The 22110-nt window shown below is 45.2% G+C and overlaps 1 protein-coding gene across 7 annotated transcripts in view; it reads left to right on the top strand.

The window, feature by feature from the left end:
* The window catches only part of MKNK1 (MAPK interacting serine/threonine kinase 1), a 40899-nt gene that overhangs the window by 2105 nt on the left and 16684 nt on the right, over positions 1-22110 (top strand). The window contains exons 2-7 of one of the 7 annotated variants that reach the window (XM_044770719.2): positions 5675-5766; positions 7410-7591; positions 14080-14183; positions 16349-16453; positions 18604-18701; positions 21721-21800. In XM_044770719.2, the coding sequence (XP_044626654.1) occupies positions 14168-14183; positions 16349-16453; positions 18604-18701; positions 21721-21800 (299 nt within the window). In that variant the 5' untranslated portion in view covers positions 5675-5766; positions 7410-7591; positions 14080-14167. Of the gene's footprint in view, positions 1-5674; positions 5958-7409; positions 7592-14079; positions 14184-16348; positions 16454-18603; positions 18702-20647; positions 20988-21720; positions 21801-22110 lie in introns of those variants that run through there. The other 6 variants (XM_044770717.2, XM_070509999.1, XM_070509998.1 and 3 more) reach the window with 6 other exon arrangements.

A 22110-nucleotide genomic window follows, 5' to 3' on the forward strand; every position in this document is an offset into this window, starting at 1 on the left:
TTCAGGTTCAGAGTGGGCCTTTGTGTTTTTCCTTCTCCTTGTGTCTAAGGAGAGCCCTACTTTAGATTAATGATGCCTAATTACAGGCATGCAAGGCACAAAAGTACAGGAATTCTGCGCAAGGCAGGATTCTTCACTGCTGCTATCGTTTTCAGGCTCTTGTCTTGCCTTTGCTGTGAGTTTTGTTGGAAGGAAAGTGGTGCTCTGTTCAGGGACCTGCACTCAGTGTGATGTAGTTCACGCAGGGGAAAGCACACAGGTGGTTTACTGATCAGTTGTCCTGCCCTTGGCCTTGGCCTTGGCCCCTTCCGTCTGGAGAACCAGCAGCTACAAGTGCACATTTTTCCTTGCCAACAGCTTCAGTATATGGAACAGAAGGCTCTTTGTTGATCAGAGAAAAATACACATTGTTAAAGGTAGAAGGAGTTTGGGAACCATCTGGTTCTCTCTCTTTAATTTTACACATGGGGAAAGGCCCAGAGAAGGGAAAGGACTTGATCAAGATTACACAAGCAGTCAGTCAGTGGTGGAGATAGTACTAGAAGTGCAAAGTCCTGACTCTTTATTTTTCTCCAGTGTACTTCATTGTTAATATAATATCTAACATTTATTGACCGCTTACTATTTGGCTTTTTTTTTTTTTTGAGGATAATTAGCCCTGAACTAACATCTGCTGCCAATCCGCCTCTTTTTTTTTTTTTTTACTGAGGTGAGGAAGACTGGCCCTGAGCTAACATCCGTGCCCATGTTCCTCTACTTTATATGTGGGATGCCTACCACAGCATGGCTTGCCAAGAGGTGCCATGTCCGCACCTGGGATCCGAACCAGTGAACCCTGGGCCACCAAAGTGGAATGTGCGCAGTTAACTGCTGCGCCACCAGGCCGGCCCCGAGAGTTTTAGAATAAATTCAGTCCACGATCTTTCTGTAAAGATTACCAGTCAAGGGTGGCAAGATCCAGTTCAATAAACACCTATTGAGCTCTTGCTGTGTACAAAACCTTGGTATTGAGAAGTACACAGAGAGGAAAACACATTTCCTGCCCTCCTGTAAGTAATTGTCTTCTCAGAGCCTTCTCCCTTCAGTGTAGTTCGGAAGACAGATAAGTACATAAATAACTGAAATCAGACTGACTATGGTAAATGTAGTGAGGAATGTAAACAAAGTGGGAGCTTGGGAAAAGGAGAAATCAATCCTAATATGACCACAGGGGGTCCAGAGAAGGGTTCCTGAAGGTGGGAAATTTATGCCGTGGAGGAAGTTCATTCCTGTGAGAAGGAGCAGCTTGAGCAGTGGTCTAGAGGTGGAAATGAATAGCGGGTGTGTGTGTGCATGCACGTGTGTATTGGGGAGAGGAATGGAGTTGGCGAGGAGAGGAAATAAGCTGAAATGATGGATTGTGGCCAAAACGTGGGTGTGGGGAGAAGAATATTAACATTTATCGAGTGTCTGCTCTGCTCTGTGGCTTACAATATGTTAGATGCTTTACACACTATAATTTATTTAATCCTCACAATCCTTTAATATGGGGATATCTATCCCCAATTTAAAGATGAAGAAATGAGATGTCAGAAAGATTAAAGTGACTTGCCCAAGGTCAGGTAAGTGGCAGAGCTCGGTCCAAACCAAGTGTTGGATTCAAAGACCCATGTTCTTTCCATTATGCTGCAAGGCTCTGAATGCCATGACTAGGGCTCTGTGGACTCTGGCTGCAGAATGGAGGCTAGTCTGGAGCAAAGAACATCCCAGAATGGGGGCATCGATGAGGGGGCTGTTGGAATAGTCCAATTCAGGCTTCAACTGAGAACCACTGACCTAGTGTGGAAGCTGCCTGGTCTAGGTCTGCTTGAGTCGTTTAATATGTGAGTTTTTGACAGTTCTTGTATTACCATAAATCAGTGTATTGCCATCCTTAGCTAGGAGAACCTTAGGATCAGATTACAGAGGCTGCTGGCACTCTTGTTTTCAGGCATAGGTTCTAAGGTGAGATGAGCAGTTCAGTACAAAAGTGTCTGGGGAGGGAACCCATTGGCACATTCTGTTGCTTTGTTTTCTCACCCTCAAATTCAACAAGAATCTATAGTGGAGGAAAGAGGACGACGCTTGAAGTCAAGAGGCTGGCATTCAAGTCCTGGTTCTGCTCCTTATCATCTGTGAGTCCTCAGTCTCAGCTTCTTTCTCTATAGTATAGGGGCTATTTGAGCTCGCTTTGAGATCTCTTTTCTTGCTAGTGTCACGTGTTGCTCTGCTCCTCCTGGCTGGGGGCAGTAGAGGGAAGCAGCTGAGAAAGTGAACCTGGATTCAGGGAGACTAGCTTTTGGAGTCCAGCCTCTCGTCCTTCTTGTAGGGAGACGGTAGTTAGGTGTGTAGACTCTAGAGTTGGACTGCCTGGGTTTGAGTTCTGCCTCTGTCACTTGCTAGCTGTGTGACTTGGGCAAGTTATTTAACCTTCTGGGTCTCAGTTTCTTCATCTGTAAAATTGGGATAGAAATATTACCTACCTTGTGGGGTTGTCATCAGGATTGAGATAACTTATGTTAAACACTTAGTGCAGAGCCTGGCACATAGTAGGTGCTCAATGAATGTTAGCTTTAATGGGAATAATAGTAGCAATTATTATTAATGTCCACTTAGGTGTTGATTTTATAGAAAGTATATTTATTAGGGCCATTTTCCCTACTGTCTTATTCTGACATTGTTACCTTCTCTTTCTTCCCATTGCCCCATCAGGAAACTTTGAAATACTAGATTGTTCCATCACAGGGTTGCAAAGCATGACATGACAGAAAGTGCCTGTAGGAAAAGGGTCAAGGTCGGTGGCTTGTTAGAAAATCTTACCTGACTTGTCTTTTCACCCACCTCTCTCCACAGTAAACAGGAACAGAGCAGCGTATTCATTCCCTTTTGCACAGCCTTCAACAAAAGTACTAAGCAAGACGCCTCCAAGTCACTAGCCAAAAAGCACAGTAACAGTATCTCTGGAAAGTGGTGCCTAATTTGGTTCTTCTTTCTCTCCAGCTTAAACCGCTCTGGCCGTAACTTAAGCCATTTCTTCTTGTTCCATTTTCCATGAATATGGAAAAGTTACTTCTGATTATAAAGGGAGGATGAGATCAAGATTTTCTCGGGAGATCCTTTTGTGTACTTAAAGCCAGAATCGAGTTAGGCCTCATCTTCTCTTCTCCAGGCTAAGCAGCCTTGGTTTCTTTTACCTCACTCTTAAAACCTATTTTCCATTGCTTGGATCACATTGGTCATGCTTCTTTTCTTTCTCTTCGGTCTTTCTACTTCTTGGCGGTGACCCAGACTGTGCTTAGTCTGCTAATAAGAGTCCAACTAAAACAGTTTAAGGGAAGAATAACTTCAGGTGTTTCTATTAATTCATGAACATTTCTTGAGTGTTTGCCCCTCGCCAGGGCTGTGTGGGGTGTAGGGGACCCAGAGATGAATCAGACTTAGTCGCCACCCTGTCCCTAGCTCACACTCTAGAGGGAGATGTCCAGTAACGTGTTACTAGTGCTGTGATTGAATCATGCACAAGTGTGGGAAACTGGAACTTGTTTAGGGCAGTTAGGTAGAAACAGATTGTCTGTTCCGCCTGGTCAAGGCTTCTGTAGAGGAGTGGTAAGACGTAGTGCAGGAGGGGTCATCTGGGGCAAGATTGTGGAGGCCCTGAGTGACAGCACAGGAGCTTGGTTATTCCAGAGGCAGTGAACACCCATTAGAGATGTTGGAGCAAGAAAATGACAGCCTCAAATCTGGCTTTTTGGACCAAGAACAGAGATATCACAAGCCTTTGTCTTATCTTTCCTCCACTGATGTTTTCTGTCTTGAAAAGTATGATGAATTCTTTATATACTTGGGTTTGCTGCTCTAAAACTTCTGTAGAAAGACTAATTCTTGAGCTCTGTAAAAATTTCATCCCCTACACAGCAGGCAACTCATGAAGAATTGAGAGAGAATTGGGTGCCTAGCCTGTAGAAGACCCAGCGGCAGGCCCAGTTGTGTAGGTTTGGTTTGGCCACATTCACCCTTCCCCAGCCCTATCCCAGGAAGAGGTGCAGGAATGAGGACAGGGTTCCAGGGCTTATCTGTGTGTATGGTAAGGAATGCTAAGACTATTCAGGCAGAGTGAGAGTCAGAAGTTCTTGCTGAGGAAGAAAAGAGGCCCAAAGGAATTTGGAACGGTGCCACAGGAATCAGGGCTAACTAGGCACTTAGAATCCCAGCTCATGTATCTGAGAACCTCCAAGTTCTTTCTCTCAGCCTTTGTACTTTACTACCAGTTAATTCTCTCCTGCTGCCCAGTTGTAGTTTACAGAGTGGCTGGATTGCTTTCCAGGACCACAGCTGATGTGGGGAAGCCATATCCCAAGCTAGAATAATAGTTACTATTTACTGAGCGCCTAACTATATACCAGGCATTATGCCATGAACTTGACATACATTGGCTCATTTAATTCTCACAGCAACCCTGTGATGTGGTTTTATTGCCCCATTTTATAGATGATGACAGTGAAGCACAGAAAGGCTAAGTATTATGTTCAAGGGTACCTCGTTAGTAGAGGGTAGGCAGAATCTGAATCTAGTCCCTAATGGCTTGAAAACCCATGCACTTTCTACCTCCCCAGCCCTAGAGTGGTTCCAAACAGCAGAATAACACAGTGCATAAAGGAGTTCTGGGGGTTGTTTTACTGGTGGACATGAAGAGGAATGCGAGTGTGTGTGTGTGTTGGGGAGAGGAGTGGAGTTGGTGAGGAGGGGAAATAAGCTGGGTTGGCAAACAATTGTCTACAGGCTTTATCTGGCTCACCACCAGTTTTTGTATGGACTGCAAGCTAAGAATGCTTTTTACATTTTTAAATGGTTGCGGGGGCGGATCAAAAGGTTAATACTTTGTGGTGTGAAAATTCAAATTTCAGTATCCATAAAGAAAGTTTTATTGAAATATAGCCACATGGGCCAGCCCCGTGGCCAAGTGGTTAAGTTCATGCGCTCCACTTCGGCAGCCCAGGGTTTCCCCTGTTTGGATCCCGGGCGTGGACATGGCACTGCTCATCAGGCCATGTGGAGGTGGCGTCCCACATGCCACAACCAGAGGCACTCACAACTAGGATATACAACTGTGTCCTGGGTGGGGCTTTGGGGAGAAGAAGAAGAAGGAAAAAAAGAAGCTTGGCAACAGATGTTAGCTCAGGTGCCAAAATTTAAAAAAAAAATATATATATATAGCCGCAATCATTCATGTATGTATTATCTATGGCTGTTTTCAGTCTACAAAGCAAAATTGAGTAGTTGCAGCAGAGACCATGTGACGCACAAAGCCTAAAATATTGACTGTCTGTCCCTTTACAGAACAAATTTGCCAACCCCTACTCTAGGCAACATGAAGGGTCCAAGGGATTTAAACCTGTGGCAAGACTAAAGGCAGAGTTGAAGTTCAAGGATGTTCAAGCTTGTCCCTGGAAGTGTTGTGGCCATAAGGAGAGAGAGTGTAACCTGAGCCTCTCTGGGCCCTGGAAAGTTTCCTTGGGCCACAGAAATTTGTTTGGGAGTAAAAAGCACAATAGGAAGGATTATTCTATGTGCTAATACTCCCTATGGGACAATAAAGAAATATTTTGTGGATGAAGTATTTCGTTCAGATACTTACTGGAGCCCTTCTTTGTTCCAGATACTATGTTAGATGCTGGAAATGCAAAGAGAAGAAAGATGTGTCCCTGCCTTTGATGAGCTTATGGCCTCGGGGGAGAGCCACATATGCTTGTGTATAACCAACTCTAAGTATAATAGCATGCTGTGGGTTCCATTAAATGCTGGATGAAGTAGAAAAAAGAGTCTAGGACCGCTTCTGTAGTTTGTGGGACTACTTTCAGTAATTTGCAATGGGCCTTGAAGGGTGAATAGGTGTTCTTTTTCAAGGAGCTACATAGCAGCCTGAGGGAAAGCCTGACAGTGTGAGTATATGGAGTTTATGAGGCTGGAGGAGAAAGAGACATTAGAAATGACTTAAAGGTTCTGTGGCTAGGAAACTGGCAGGATGATATCATCTGAGAGAGAAGAAGAGAAAGGAGGAAGGAGGTGGTGGGTGGGGGTTGGGGATGAGTCCAGTTTGGGACATGTGATTTGAGGTAATGGTGAAACACATCCGGCTTCCAGTTAGAAAACTATTTTAGAAATCTTGGCAGAAGGACCCAGAATTGGGTTTTAAACTGCATTTTCAGAACTTTTCCAGTGGGAAAAGAGGAAGTACACTTTCATTTTGTAGAGAAATTGACAAACCAAGTTTGATACGTGATAGCTAGGGCCACAAGATTAAAAATAGCAGTGGACATCCGGAAATGAAGTTGCATCAGATGGAAAACTAGCAATTAGTATGTATTTGGCATAAAACCTTGTTCCCGTTCATGCCACCTCCTGCTCTCAGCATCTACTTTATCTTTCTGGCTCTGTTGCCTCCTGCCTGTGAGAATGGGACCCGGCCGCTAGGAGGTAGAGACAGGGTCTATTCATCTCTAAAAAAGTGGATGACAGAGAAGTGTTAGTTTTACATTCCCGGTGAGACTCCTCAGCGAACAGAGAGGTGTCCGTGTCTGTCATCCAGGTCCAGTTGCGTCTTTCTATGCCTGGAATCCCACACTGGAAACAGAATCTGAAAATCTTTACTCAGACCCTTGTTAAATCTTCAAATGCTTAGTGTCAGCATTTTCAAATGCTCAAATGTCTGAATTTTTTTTTTTTTTTTTTTGAGGAAGGTTAGCCCTGAGCTAACTACTGCCAGTCCTCCTCTTTTTTTTTTTTTTAAAGATTGGCACCTGGGCTAACAGCTGCTGCCAATCTTTCTTTTTTTTTTTTTTCTGCTTTATTTCCCCAAACCCCCCCGTACACAGTTGTATATCTTAGTTGCAGGTCCTTCTAGTTGTGGGATGTGGGACGCCACCTCAACGTGGCCTGATGAGCGGTGCCATGTCCGCGCCTAGGATCCGAAAGCTGGGCCACCGCAGCGGAGTGCACGAACTTAACCACTCGGCCACGGGGCCGGTCCCAGTCCTCCTTTTTCCTGAGGAAGCCTGGCCCTGAGCTAACATCTGTGCCCATCTTCCTCTACTTTATACATGGGACGCCTACCACAGCTTGGTGTGCCAAGCACTGCCATGTCCACACCCAGGATCCGAACCAGCAAACCCCAGGCCGCTGAGAAGCAGAACGTGCAAACTTAACCGCTACGCCACTGGGCCGGCCCTCAAATGTCTGATTTTAAAGACTAGGGAAATCTGTGATTGCCTTGTGCAAATCTACTTACCAGGGTAATGCATAGGTTTGGGGAATGCTTAGGTTGGTTTTTATCTTTCCTGATTCTTTTAAAGAAGTCAGCATTTTGATATCCTTTCTATTTCTACTTTTCGAAGATTTTCATGCCAGATATGATGAAGCAGAGGCCGATGGAGAGTTGAGGAATGTCTGCTACATACAGAGGCCATTGAAACACTTCCTGTAGCTGGAAGACAGCAACCTCCTGACAGAAGCATTATTTTATTTGGAATTTCAAGTTTACAGAGGATTCGCTTCTCAAAAGTTGGACAAACTATAGGTAAGATTGGATGTACATTTTACTTAGCCTTTTAGATTGCTTCAGGATGAAACTACCTGATATTTCGAGAAGGGGTGAGTCCAAGATTTCACTATTCAGCTGGGCAGCTAGGATTAGCTGGGCTGCCTGGCATGCCTAAAACAGCTACTTAGTAGGGAGGAGCACATTTCTACCAGAATAAAATGGCAGAGAGAGTCATAGGAAAACCATGCAGTAGGTAAAACATACTTGTTTATTTTTAATTGTAAAAGTAAAACAACTGTATCATAACAAAACAAAATCAAATACAACAGAAGTATAAAAAGTAAAATTCTGTAACCACCCATTTTCATTCTCCCAAAGTAGCCATTGTTAATAATAGCTTGAGATGTATCTTTTCAGGGTTTTTTTTTTCATGTTTTTTTAATTTATGTGTGACATATATGATGATGTTTTGAAGTGTTGTGTATGACACTCTAACCTGGGGTTTCATCATGCCTGCTAGGTTATAAATAATGCATCATTTATAAATTGGGTCAGATGAAGGGTGGGTGAGAATGGTTTTAGCCTGATCTGTGAGCTTTTGTAGTTGGCTGCTCTGTGGTCACCCTTCATCTGAAGCTTCGCAGCAGCACACTGTCTTCCCTGCTCCCCACCCCCAGCCAGCTTCCCTTCCTGAGCTCCCCCCTCCTTTGATGATACTACTGCTCTTATGGTTACCTGGCTTTGGTTAATGAACATATATTGAGGTCCCCCTCTGTGCCTGGTTCCATACTGGGCAGTGGGGAGAGAGAGAAATTAGACCCTGTCCCTTCCTTCAAGGAGGGTACGAGTCTTTGATTCCTCCACCGTCTCCAGTCATCTGGCGGGACCAGCACGAGTTCTGCCTCTGTGACTTCATTCCCTCACCCCTGTCTCTTCCTTTCTGTCCCTGCCTCAGTTATAGGTCTTCCTCAGGTTGTTGCCACAGCCTCATTCCGCCCTCCAGCCTCCAGTTTTTTCTGCTTTCACAGCTAGTTTGATAGCCCTAAAGCGCAACTCCAGTCGTACCCGGTCCCTCCTCATTGCCTAGAACAGTGGTTTACAAGGGTGCTCTGCAGACCTTGGGGGTCGGTGAAACCCTTTCAGGATATCTGCAAGGTCAAAACGATTTTCATACAGTACTAAGATGTTATTTGTTATTTGCAAAGCAACAGTGGGCAAAACTGCTGGTGCCTTAGCATGAATCAAGGCAGTGGCACCGAACTGCGCTAGCAATCATTGTGTTCTTCACTGCCACACAGAGTTTTTAAAAAAGTGCCGTTTTCACATAAGAATGTCCTTGATGAAGCAGTAAAAAATATTAGTTTTATTGAATCTCAACCCTTGAGTACACATCTTTTTAATATTCTGTGTGACAAAATGGCAATGCTCATAAAGCACTTCTGCATACCAAAGGACGCTGGTTGTCTCAGGAAAAGCACCTGTGGGGTTGTTTGAATTGCAGGATGAACTAGCCACTGCTTTCATTTTTACTTGAAAGAATCACTGACTGTTGGTTGGTGAGGCTGGAAAGTAGACGGGGACCAGATGTTGGAGGCCCCTATAGGCTGTACTGATAAGCTTGGTTGATCTCACTTCAGCCCGCCTTTTTCAGCTTTTTATACTATCGTGTTCACACAAATCCAGTCCTTTACTCCTGCTTGCCGTTTCTTAAGCACACACTTCCTTTACCCCCTCTACGCTTCCTCTTGTCATTCCTTCCACCAAGAGATGCAGTGACAGCTCTGAAGTCTGCTTGTGATCCCAGAATCAGAACAGAGGAAGAAGATGGGCCTAAATCTAGACCTTTTGCCTCTGGAAATCTGACTGTCCCAGCCCAGTTTGAGGCCTGTTGTGAATCACCACCCAGCCACCTTAGCTGGCCTCAAACTGCTTTCAGTGCAGTTGAATGAGACACTGGAATCTGCATAATACTGCCCGGCCTCACTACACACAGGACTCTTGGGAGAAACCTGTGAAGGACCTTAGCCCCGTGGAATCACACTCACAGACAGACCATCCTTTCATTGAGCTGATTCCACAGGTGGCTCCTTTCATCCACCATGCATTAGATTTGACTAGCTTCTATTTGAGTGCACCCTTTCCTTGACCTTGTCCCCTGCGTAGTAGTGATACCATCAGAAACCAAATCAACCAACTAGTAGGTCACGTAGAAGAATGTAGCCTTGTACCTGAGACCAGAACTGCCATGAAATAATGTGGTTGGATTGGTTTGTAGCTCGTCGTATGTAATGTGCCAAAACACGAAATACAGAGCTATCTCAGAGTGAGAAGAGGAAACTTCTGATAAATCAGACTTTAATATAATAATGATAATATGGTAATAATGCTCTTGTTTTAATGTAAACTAGAGCAGTGCCACTTATTACCTTTCTGACATGATAGCATGCACAGAAATGATACTGTTCAGCCTGATGAGAGGATCCGTATCTCATTCACAGCACATTGGTAGGGAAGCTCTGTGCTAAGCTTTCTAAATAAAAGTATTCTTGCTGGTGCCTGACTAACTCTGACTGGCTATCCCCTATGCCTTTCCGCATTAATGTGTAAATATAGTATAATAGTTAAAAGCTTGAATTCTGAGCCAGACCATCTAGATTTAATCCCAGCTCTGCCACTTACTAGTTGTGTGACCATGGCAAATTACTTAATCTCTTTGTACCACAGTTTCTTCATCTGTAAAATATGGATAATAATTATACTTACCTCACAGAGTTGTGAAGATGAAAAAAGTTATATGTTATAATAAATAAGTTAAATAGGTATGTACAAATGTGGTATTTGTAAAGTGCTTGCAACACTGCCTGGCATGTGGTAGGCACCATATCCGTGTGTGTGTGTGCTGTCACTGGTAGTAGTGGTGTGTGTTGTAACTACTACTACCACTTTAGAGAAGGCAGTGTCCAGCCTCAGTCTCCCCAGACGCCTCCTCATTGCCTCCTCCTCTGCCTCACGTTTCTTAGTCTCAGCCTCTGCCTTAAGAGTGTCCATCCCCCTTCCTTTCATTTCTTCACTTTGCTTTCATTTTCTCAGTTCTCCATTCGTTTGGGTGCCCTCAGCCAGCTGATGACTGAGAAGGCAGCTGAATTGATCATTGTCCTCTTGAGCTTCCTCTCACCGCTGCTCCTTCTCTAGAAAGCGCTTGTGACTGAGGGAAGTAACTCTTGCAGGTTTGGAAGAGGAGTGAATCATAGACCTTGAGGAGAATGCTAGAGAGGTTAGGAGAGGAGCACGAGCTAGGCCAGCCGAGCTGAGTTAGCCAGCGAAGTCGTGCTCTTAGGGGAAAAATGATCATCTTTGCTATCACATACCAGATGTGGGAGCTGGTTAATTCTCTACAGACTCTACCAAAATATGGAAAGCACATCTAGTCACTTTGGGGGCAATGTGGCTCATAGACTTCATGGAGAAATGACACAGTTCTTTCAGAAGGCAGGCCTTGGGGTCGCCTTGCAGGGGAACCAGAAATGGATCGGTACTCGCATATCAGGAACATCTGTTGCTGTTGAAGTCCCACTGGGTAAGACTCCTCGGCCTTCCTCATCTGTGAGTTCTCTCTAACTCACACTGGCCAACCAGGCTGCCTCTCCTTTGGGCCTAGCACATGCTCGTCCTCTGTCTCCCTCCCCAGCCCTGCCCTGGCCAATTCCCATTCATCCTTCAGGTGTCAGCTTAGCTGTCCCCTCATCTAGTTCCCAAACTGAGTTAAATGCCTGTTGTCTATCCCACAGCACCTGGGACTTCCCTGTCACAGCACTTGTCCTACTGGATTGGAATTGTTTTACATGCCAGTGGATTTAAATTCCATAAGGGTAGAGACTGTGTCTTCTCTTATATTCTCACTGTCTAGCACTGGACAATCAGTAGGTGCCCAATAACTATAGTGTTTGTTGAATGAATAAGTCAGCAGTGCCGTCACATCTAGTTTCTTATTTGACCTTCACAACAGCCTAATGATATAGGCAGCCCAGTCCTTACTCTGCCCTCATTTTCTATATAAGAAACTGGTGCCTGGAGAAGCTAAGCAACTTGCCAAAGCTCACACAGGGGTGGGGAGCCAGGATTCAAACTGGTGTTTCTCAGGCTTGAATGTTCAATACGTTGTTGTGTTTTGTTTTTACAAAGTTTTTCATTTTTAAAAATAGCATTTAAAAAAGGTGAAAATTAGGGCCGGCCCTGTGGCCAAGTGGTTAAGTTCACGTGCTCCACTTCGGCGGCCCAGGGTTTCGCCGGTTTGGATCCTGGGCGCCGACATGGCACCGCTCGTCAGGCCATGCTGAGGTGGCATCCCACATAGGACAGCCGGAGGGACCTACAGTTGGGATATACAACTATGTCCTGAGGGGACTTTGGGGAAAAGAAGGAAAAAAAGAAAAGATTGGCAACAGATGTTGGCTCAAGTGCCAATCTTAAAAAAAAAAAAAAGATAAAAATTAAAATAGTATTTGTTGTTTTTCAAGGTTATAAAAATAATATCTTCAAGGCTTCAATATTCCTGAAACATTTTTGCTCACTGAATGTCGAATTTCAATACAGAGAAATCTAGATATAATTTTAAATACTGTATAATCAGATTCTAAATTCTGATGTGTATTGGAGAAAAATTGTGTATTTTATTGAAATATAAAACTTGACTAAAACAATAATAGCATAAAAAAGTAATAAATTTCATTGTACGCAATTTGGGGAATACTGAAAAATATAAAGAGGAAAATAAAAATCACCTCCTCACATAGACAGGACTACTACAGGTTAGAAATGGCCTGGACTTGCAAGGGCAGCACTGATTTTGAATCCCAATTAAACCACTAACTAGACGTTTGGAGTTCAGTAGATTATTTAACCTTTGAGCCTCAGTTTCCTCACCTGAAATATGGTGAAATATTTACCTTTTGGGATTATTGTAAGAATTAGAGATAATATATGTAAAATACCTAGCACGGTGCCTGGCACATAGTAGGCACTCTTTCAAATTGTTGTAGTATTAACGTTTTTGTGTATTTCTGTCTAGTGTTCTCTCTGTTGTGTGTGCATACATACCTGTGCATACACATGTTTTTTGATGTGCATTTATATTAAGTATATCACTGGGTCCTCACAGGGTTACCGGAAAGGGCAGGTATTATTTTTAAACCTTTTCAGTAGATGAGGAAACAGACGCTGTAAGAGGCAAAGTAATTTGGCCTTGGTGCTATGTCTGGTAATATCTGAAGCAGGACTTTCACCTTGGTCTCCTGATGCCAAGCCCATGTGCCTTCGTCAACAGGGTGCCTCTTCTCCAGCTCCTCCTCCACCATCTCACAAGTGGTAGGCCACCAAACCCTGCCCAAAAGAAAAGCAAGGGCTGGAGGCAGTGGAAGTGCTGGGAGCCTCCACAGCAGCTGGAGTCTGTCTAAAAACTTAAAAGAAGTCCTCACTTCCTCCTCTGAAATAACAGACACATTGCCAAGTCGTATAGCAAGGACCAGGCTTCTGGCTAGAAAGTTAAGATCATAGGACTTTTTTTAGAGGGAGTTTGTCAGGGAAGTCATAGAACTAAATAGCATTATTCTGTGTTATCTGCAGGGCAAAGATGTACCCACATTTCTTTCAGTGTGTGCACTTGGAACTTAAAGGGCCTGGGTGACATGCACTGCATCAAACGTTAAGCACGGTCATGTGCCGTGTAACGTTTCAGTCAGTGGTGGACCACATGTCTGGTGGCGGTCCCATAAGATTAGTACCCTGTAGCCTAGGTATGCAGTAGGCTGTGCCATCTAGGTTTGTGTAAGTACGCTCTATGATGTTCACACGATGACGAAATCACCTAACAACACATTTCTTAGGACATATCCCCATTGTTAAGTGATGCATGACTATGTGCATCATTTCATATTTTCATTTCAGTGCGTGTTTTCTGATGGCTGGTATGTGTCTGACGCTGTGCCATGACTTATGGGAGATGCAGCGATGAACAGGCAACAGACCTGGCCTTGGGGAACATTGGGGAGAGCTCAAGGCCAAATAAAATCAGCGCTCCAGTAGAGCTTCTAGCAGGGGGCTTGGGAGCAGAGGAGGAACACTAACCATAGTTCTGTGCGGTCGTACCGTCCGTTGCGTATTGCCTAACTGTCCACAGTGTTTACTCAGATCTTAACTCACTGCAAGGGGAGGAGACTTTCGAGCTGGGTTTCGACGGCGGAGAAGAATTCTTAGGCCAAGGGAAGGAGGTGAGCCGAGGAGCCTGATTGCAGAGGCTTGCACCCTAAGGAAGCTTTTATCAAATGATTGCGTGGATGATAAATTCAGGTCCTCAGACCCTGCTGGTGGACTGTCTGTGATAAAACAGAGTGTATGGACAGGCTCCAGACGGTGAACTATCAAGCGCTTGGTGAGATTGTGACACCTCTCCCCCCTCCTCCTGTGAAAACAGGGAAGTTAGGGATATTTTTGCACTTCACTGTCTTCCTGCATTTTTTTCTTCCTAGTTTCAAAAACAGTTCTTCAACAAGCTCTGTTTCCGAGGAAAGTCTTAACCATTTGTCCTTTCCGGCGTACTCTCTTCCATTGAAATCCATGCAGAATAGACCAGGTACTCCATCTTTTTGTGTGTGAAGCCATAAAGTCTAATATTGAGCATGCGGCAGTGCTCAGAGGTGTGCTTCTTCCACAAGAGGCTCCCTCAGCCCTGCCGTGGTAAAAACCAAGTGTAAATTGCCGCTAACAGGGTTTTCTGGCTAGAGTCGTAAGTATGTCTGAGCATCCCCTGTGAATTATAATGCCACCGGCTCTCTTGCTGCTCCTCTACGTTGCCTGCCTTTTGGCTGTTTTGCTTGTCCTTAGGCCCTCCATCAGAGTGTGGGTAGGGAAAGGAGAAAGAGAAGTGAATCCAAAATCTGTCCACTCTGCACTTGGCTCGCAGTACTGGTGAGAAAACAGACGGAGACGAGAGTTGACACTGGACTGCACACAAGGGCAGAGCAAGAGGGACCTTCCACAAGAGGCTCCTTCTCAGCCTGCTTTCCCGATGGCCAGTGCCCCCTCCCTGAGCTCCAGAAGATGAGTGACCCTGTGTTTTATTTCTGTAGAATTTCTCACTATGTTGGGCAGCTTTTTTCCTTTTAGTTTGCCTTAGTGAGGGTGGATATTTGGCTGCTGATATTTGAATTCAATTCTTTGCATTCATAGCATGTTACAGTCCCCAGATATATCTTGGGTTTGAAGTTGTTGGCTAGAGTAATATTTTGAGATCCTCTGAGGATTCCTTTTATCCGTGTGTTTGTTCTCTAATGTATAATTGAAAATCTGCTGTCATCAGATCCTAAAAACGGAAGGAAGAATGCACCTAAATTGAGCTGTCAGACATTTGGCTGCTTAAGCATGCTTTCTGGATTGTGGTGTTGAAAAGTGCCATTGTTCTGTGTGCTTTCTCCTAATGGCTGTTGTGTACTTGCTTCTGAGAACAGTGTATGGAAGACATGCATCGACTCTAATCAATCTTCCTGAGCAGACTTGCTGTTTCTCTGATCGTGTTCAGCCAGGGTCCTCTGAGAAGAGCGGGCCTTTCCCCTCAGTGGGCAAAGAGCCAGCTTCCATTTCAAAATCTCTCAGAAAAAAAAAAATCCAACAACCTAGAGCCTGTGTTTATTGAAGGTTGGTCTAAAAGTCTCTCACGTCATATGCCCCATCAGCACTCGAGTGCCTCTATTTTAGAAGGATGTAAAGGTTTAATCACCCTGGTGGGGATTTAGACCCAGAGACTTGAGAGAAATCTTATTATTTCTAACTGCAGGCAAAGCGTATTAAGGCTCCACTCTGGATCAGGGGCATGACATGTTCTATAAGTAATTTATCTTTAACAGGGGAAGGCCCTATCTAGAGTGTCTTAGAAACAGTACTATGATTGGGCATTATTCCTCCTCTTCTCTTCCCCGTCTCAGTCTCCTGCTTATTCTTTCTGTCCCTGCCCTTTCCTGCCCAATCTGTCCAGTGTCTGAATGTCTACCTCACAAATCCTCCCTTTAACAGGGGGAGCCAGGTGCTTGCCAGTGAGAGATAATAATGTTTTTGCAATAAACGACCTCATCCAGCAGCCTGCTGTAGACCTGTCAACTGCAGACTCCTGGGTGGGCCCTACCTGCAGCCTTTCAAATAAGGAGCTGAGGAGGGGAGAGTACACTCTGGGCTCCACAGGCGCTCACGTCTGTGCTCTTGGACGTGAAGTAACAGGGCCATCCTCAAACCCATCCCCTGCCCTTATTATACCTTCACAGAAGCAGCCTCCACTAAGGCCTTTTGATCCCCATGCGCTTCCACAGGGAGGTCACTGCGCGTATGATTTCATTTGCATGGACCTCTCCCAACCACACCCCCCACCTTGCTTAACTCCCTCAGTCCTGCCTTTCTGGCTGTGAGGCTGGAGGATGTCACAGGTGGGACTCTGCTCATGGGTTGTTCTATTTGGGGCCTATAGTTTGACTGGTGGCAGATCTAAATCCATGTGCTAATAAGCTAGGTTAAAACAGACTTCTGCTGTCCTCTTTTAATCCAGCCTCTCTGCCAGAGTTCCTTTCCACAGTTAATGATCTCCTATAATGGTTTTGCATTTAGTTTTGCCTCGCGGGTCAAAACAAATCAGTAATCCTCACAGATGTTTAGAAACCATCAATGTAAATCTCCTGCCCCACCCCTTCTTCTGGGTGAACTTATAGCTTGATCAGTACAATGATATTCCCTTACATCTCCTCTTTTCTCCAGAGATGGGCAGCAGTGAACCCCTTCCCATTGCAGAAAGTGACAAGGGGAGGAAGAAGAAGAAGCGGAAGGCCCGGGCCACTGACTCCTTGCCAGGAAGGTTTGAAGGTTGGTCACACACCTCTCTCAGATCTGGGCCTGTGGCTGCCCAAGCATGGGAGGAGCATCCTGGAAGCCCGTGGGTCTCGATCACAGGCTGCATCATCTTTGAGCCAGCTCATGATTATCTGTGTGATAGGGATGAAAGATAGGGTTTACACAAAGGAGTGACAGCGAGCAAGAGCAGAGATGGAAAAACTCTCAGATGATGTGCGGCCTCCTTTGAATGGTTCGAGCATCTCATCCGTGTACAGAGAGACCAATCTGTTAGAGTTGTACATGGAGTGAGACTGCCTGGTGTGTTTCAGCCCCTTCTCACACATGACCTTTCCCTCAGCTGTTCCTTCAGGGGATGCTGAGAGGCAGCACAAGAATGTAAGAGGATGAGAGAACACCAAGGGCCATGGCTGCAAAGGAAACTTCAGTCTTCTATAAACAGAGAATTTGGCTTCCAGAGATTGCAGCTACTTGTGCTGTCTGGGTTTGACTCCACTTTAAGAGTGCGTGTTGTGATCAGGTGACGCAACGTTGGGTCATCAAACATTTTGAACACGCTCTATGTGTGAGGCACCAGGCTCAGTGCTGCTCCTGTTATCACTGGGCATGTGATGGGATGAGGGGAACATTGGACACTTGTGCAAAGGACCGAAAGATCAGTAGCCACTCCCAGGAGTGACATGCCCCTTTTGTCTATTTTGTTTCTTTCATACGAGACCTGAAATAGCTTCTCCTCATGGTCCCTCTTTCCAACACTGCAGATACACTAGTGAATTGATCGTTTTGTAGAGTGATTCTAAGAACAAGCCCTTTATGAGTCAGGAATACTGGACCTCCAACAACCGACCTATCCTGGCGTGTAAAAGGCTAATACCAGAGCGTCCGTTGTGAGAAAGGAACATCATTTAAAATACTTACAAACAACAGTGTGCATTCTTATAAACAGCTGCAAGACCAAACTGTGATGGAACCAGGAAGACGCTTAGTGCAGGGTTTTGTCTGTTTGTCTTTAACTCAAACAGTAGATGTGTATGTATGGGGGGAGGGAAGAAGGATGGACAAAAGTCCCAAGCTTTTTAGAATAGGTTCCAAATCAACAATCTTGTTCTTTCGATGAACACAAGAGTATTTCCTGTTATTCAAGGATAGCTTGTGCAATTATAGGGCTTCTCATGACTAAGAGTGATAAAATCTAATTTCATGGTTAAAAAGTATTTTGCTCATTCTGTGGGTTTAAATGCTAGGCTGCCTCAAGAGGAAAAAGCTGAAGAATGGAGGCCAAGGTTGGAGGAGGTCAGCTGGCAGAGGCTGTGACAGAGCGGTGGCTTCCTTTGGAAGGGGCTCAAAGAGCTTGTGCTATTTGTGAGCTCGGGCAGGTCACCTAAATGTTCTTTCAACCCAGGCCTATTACTCTGTTAGACTCAGTACCCTAAAAACCTTGAGGCGTCTATTTGCATCCTACTTCTGTCCCTTGTTTCTGTGGGTGACTTATGGAAACTTCTCAGAAACCTCCGATGACCTCCTTTGTGTGTGATATAAAATAAAACAGTGCTTTACTTCCCTTTGTGTCGTCAGTGCCTAGCACAGAGCTGGGCACATAGTAGGTACTTGGCAAATGAGTAAATGAATGAATGATGTCCATTCAAATCACACCCCCGTCTGTGAGGGTCTCCCAGAGTCCCTGGACAGAGTTATCTTTCCCTTCCTCTGCTCTGTTTACTGTGCCTTGTCCCTCTGAGATAGTAGTCACCACTGCCGGGGTTATTCTGTGGTCACTTCTGTACATGTCTGTCCTCCCCACTGGACTGTGACCCTCAAAGGGCAGGGACTGTATTTATTCCTCATTCTGTCCCTATTAGGAGTCTAATGTGCTGTCTGGCACATGGTAGGTGCTCAGGAATTGTGTGCCAAATTGAAACCCTTTCACTGACCTCATCTCTAAACTGAGGAACAGGATGCCTTCAATGTGGTCTGCTTGTTGAGAATCTGAGCCCTGAGATGGCTGGGAAAGCTAATGGTCTTCCTCATCACTGAGTGCTATGGGGTCATCGTGTGCCTGTGTTGTCCCACCGGGGAAGCTGAGTCACAGAAGCTCTTCTCTCCACCTTAACTTGCAAAGGGGTGACTCACCTTGTTATTCCTCTCATCCATTTCACCTCTAGATACGTACAAGCTGACCTCTGAATTGCTTGGAGAGGGAGCCTATGCCAAAGTTCAAGGTGCCGTGAGCCTGCAGAATGGCAAAGAGTATGCTGTCAAAGTGAGTTTCTTATCTGGATGCCAGGCTTTACCTTGCAAATAGTCAGTCCCAGCTTGTCCTAAAACAAATAAATTTTATATTCCCCAATACTGTAGCTCAGTAAGAATGGGAGCTCTGAAGCTATAGTCTCTGGGTTCAAATCTTGGTTTCTCTACTTATTTGCTGTGTAACATTGGTCAAGTTACTTAACCTCTCTGTCCTTCAGTTTCCTCATCTGTAAAATGGGTGTAACCATAGAACCTATATAGTGTTGTTTTGAGGATTAAATAAGTTAACATGTGTAAAGTGCTTAGAACAATGCCTGGCTCATAGTAAGCTGCGTCTTATTATTCTGACAAATGAAATTAGCTTCAGGGAGCAGACAATCAGATTTGGAATTAGAAGGCCTACCTGAATTTCTGTTTTGACAAACTACTGCTATTTGACTTTGGTCAAGTCACTGAACCCCCTTGAGCCTCAGTTCCCACATCTCTCAAATGAAGATAATGATCCCTGCCCTTCCTGTCTCGTGGAGTGGTTATGAAGATGAAAATAAAAAGGAACTGGTAGAAGTAGAAACACTTCACAAATTATGAAATGCTGTACAAGTGATGTACAGTATCGTGATAATGAGGACTGAGCCCTCCGCTTTGGAGCAGGAGAGGTGACTTCTACTTGCATGACCTTGGAGCGGCTCACTTCACTCCTATGTGCTTCCATTTGCCGACTCCCCCATGGACAAAGGGGTGGATCGAGAGCAGTGGTTCTCACAGTGTGGTCCCTGTACCAGCAGCATCAGCATTGCCTGGAACTTGTTAGAAATACAAATTATCTGGCCCTACGCCAGACCTACTGAGTCAGAAACTAGGCATCGGCCCAGCAATCTGAGTTTTAACCAGCTCTCCAGGTGGTTCTGACACTTGCTAAAGCTTGAGAAGCCCTGACGTAGGGCAGATTTAAACTTTCGTATGTGTCGGAATCACCTGGAGGGCTGAGAAAGCGCTCAGAGACCCTGGTCTCCTAATAGAGGAGGGGGGGGTCTTTGTATGTTTACCAACCTCCCCAGGTAATTCTGATACCCACCAAAGTTTGAGAACCATTGACCTAGAAATAAGGTCTTATTAAATCCAAGGAGGCAAGTCAAGCTTATTTCAAATCATCCACCTGAGCCCCCAGGTCCGAGTGCAGCCTCGCCTCAGGTGGGCAAACCAGTCAAACTGGCTCCTGAAGGAAATGTTTCTTCCTTTAGCCAACTGGCCATAGTCCCAGCTGTAGATTTCCAAAGGAGAACACTTCTGCTAAGCTGTGTTCCTTTTTGCTGGAGTGTTGCTTCGTGTGGTAACAAAAGCACTACCACGATTCCTTTTTGGAAACAGATCAGTATAGATTGCAAGTAATTTTTTTAAAATATGCCTAAATATGGTAAAAACTACATATGTAAATTGATTCTCAAAAGTTTGAATACATTTATGGGTAACAGACCTATTTCTTCAAGGTTGGATCACAAGAGGAAAACCTGGCCCTTCCTCCATGCCCGCTGGCATTTTGGGCAAGGACTGGACCCTGGCCTGGAGATGCTTTAGTTTCTGCCCACATCTCATGTCTCTCTGGTTCTTTGAAAGCTCCCTAGAGATGGGCTACTTCTCCCAGCATGACTCCACAATTCTTGGTTGTATTAGGGCTTTCCCTACAGGCATCCAACTGGTGAATCCTAGAGTCTCGGGGTTGGAGTGGAATTTCAAGATAATCTGGTCCTCATTTTCCTCTGTAACTCCTCAAATAGTTGTCCTTGTTCTGCTCCCCTTCTCTTGTAGCAGGGGTCTATTACCTCCTCAGAGAAAATTGTCCATTGCTGGATAGTTGGCCTGCTGGAAAGTTCTTCCTGAGTTTGATCTGAAACTCTTGGTAAAGAAACAAGTTGAGTCGCTTCTTTGCCCAGTACTGCACCTCTCTGACTGCTCAGAAAATGTGTCCACAGCGGTTTACTAACAGACGTGGACTTGTTCGGAAAATTACATTTTGTCATGGATGTTTGTGCTACAACATGTTGAAGAAGGTTGAAGTGTTCTACACAGCAGTCTTGGAATGAAGGAACAGGATGTCATCATCTCTGCTGCCCACTCTACACGTGGGGCTGTAAGGCAGAGCCAGCTCTGCAGGAGACTTGCCCGCAGGCTCTACGTGCAACAGTTTGTGACTCTGAATGGGTCTGTAGAGATGTTCAGAGTCAGCCCAGCCCTGTGTAAACCAGCTGCTTCTCTGTTGGCTCATCCATTCCTTCACTCAGTATTTGCCAAGCATCTCCAGGTATAGGTGGGGAGGGGGAGCAGCCCACAGTGTCGTAGGGGAGACAAAGCCTATAGGTTCCCTGAAAGAAGCCTTGTAGGACATAGGCAAGTACAGGATAGCAAGGGCTTTGGAGGCAACTCTGGGCTGAAATTCCAGCCCTATCACTTATCAGAGCTGTGAGCAAATATTTTACCTCTTCCTGTCTTTTGGGATTGTGTTGTAAGGGTTAGCTCAGACTGTGTACCCAAATGACTCAATACAGTGCCTGCCCAAGGGTAAATTCTCAGAAGTGCAGAGGTGGCATCTGAGCTGGGCCCTGGAGCTTTAGTCTCTCTCCACTGTGTCCTTCATCCCCTGGCTCTTCCTCCAGCACCAGAAGATCCTTCCGTAGAGGTTGTGAATTCTTACCCGTGAGGCAGAAAGAGATGCCCTCTGGGTCGGAATGGGTAGACGTAGCTCTTTGTCTTGCAGGCTCTTCAGTCTCCCCTGGGCAGCTGGGGGGCAGCTGGGGGGCATCAGCCTCATACGCTTTCTTGATGTTGTACTTGGCAGAGTGGAACAGGCCCAGACCGGCTGGAAAGCCCTTAGGCCAATCTATTGCTTTGCTGACAGAGCCACAGTGCCTGTCACGAAGGCCTACTCCAGACTTGTGCTTGAAACTGGATTTGGGCTGTATTTGGCCTTGCGTTCTCCCAGGGGGCCTCTGCTGAGGTCAGCGGGGTGTATGTGACACATTTTATTCTTCCCACAGATCATCGAAAAACAAGCAGGGCACAGTCGGAGTAGGGTATTTCGAGAGGTGGAGACGCTCTATCAGTGTCAAGGAAACAAGTGAGTACAGGGCTGCTACTTGCTGCTTCTCTGGGGGGATGCTTGGCCACAGAAAAGGAGGTTATTTCTTATCATCACTGACCCAGCATTTAGCTCCCACTCCTTCCCCCGTAACTGCATATAACTCCTTCCATCTTTCAATGTTTGAAAAAGGGGGAGAGGAGAAGCAGCAGCAGCAAAGAAACTATCTTCCATTACTGTAAAAATATCAGCAATTCAGGCAAGTTAGAAGAGTGAACAATTTGAATCAGTGGCTCATTGGGAAAAAATGGAGTTCTCTTTATTTCAAGGGCCTGTGGAAACTAGGCTG

Source organism: Equus asinus, chromosome 5 (assembly GCF_041296235.1).
Source record: "Equus asinus isolate D_3611 breed Donkey chromosome 5, EquAss-T2T_v2, whole genome shotgun sequence".
Taxonomy (NCBI): domain Eukaryota; kingdom Metazoa; phylum Chordata; class Mammalia; order Perissodactyla; family Equidae; genus Equus; species Equus asinus.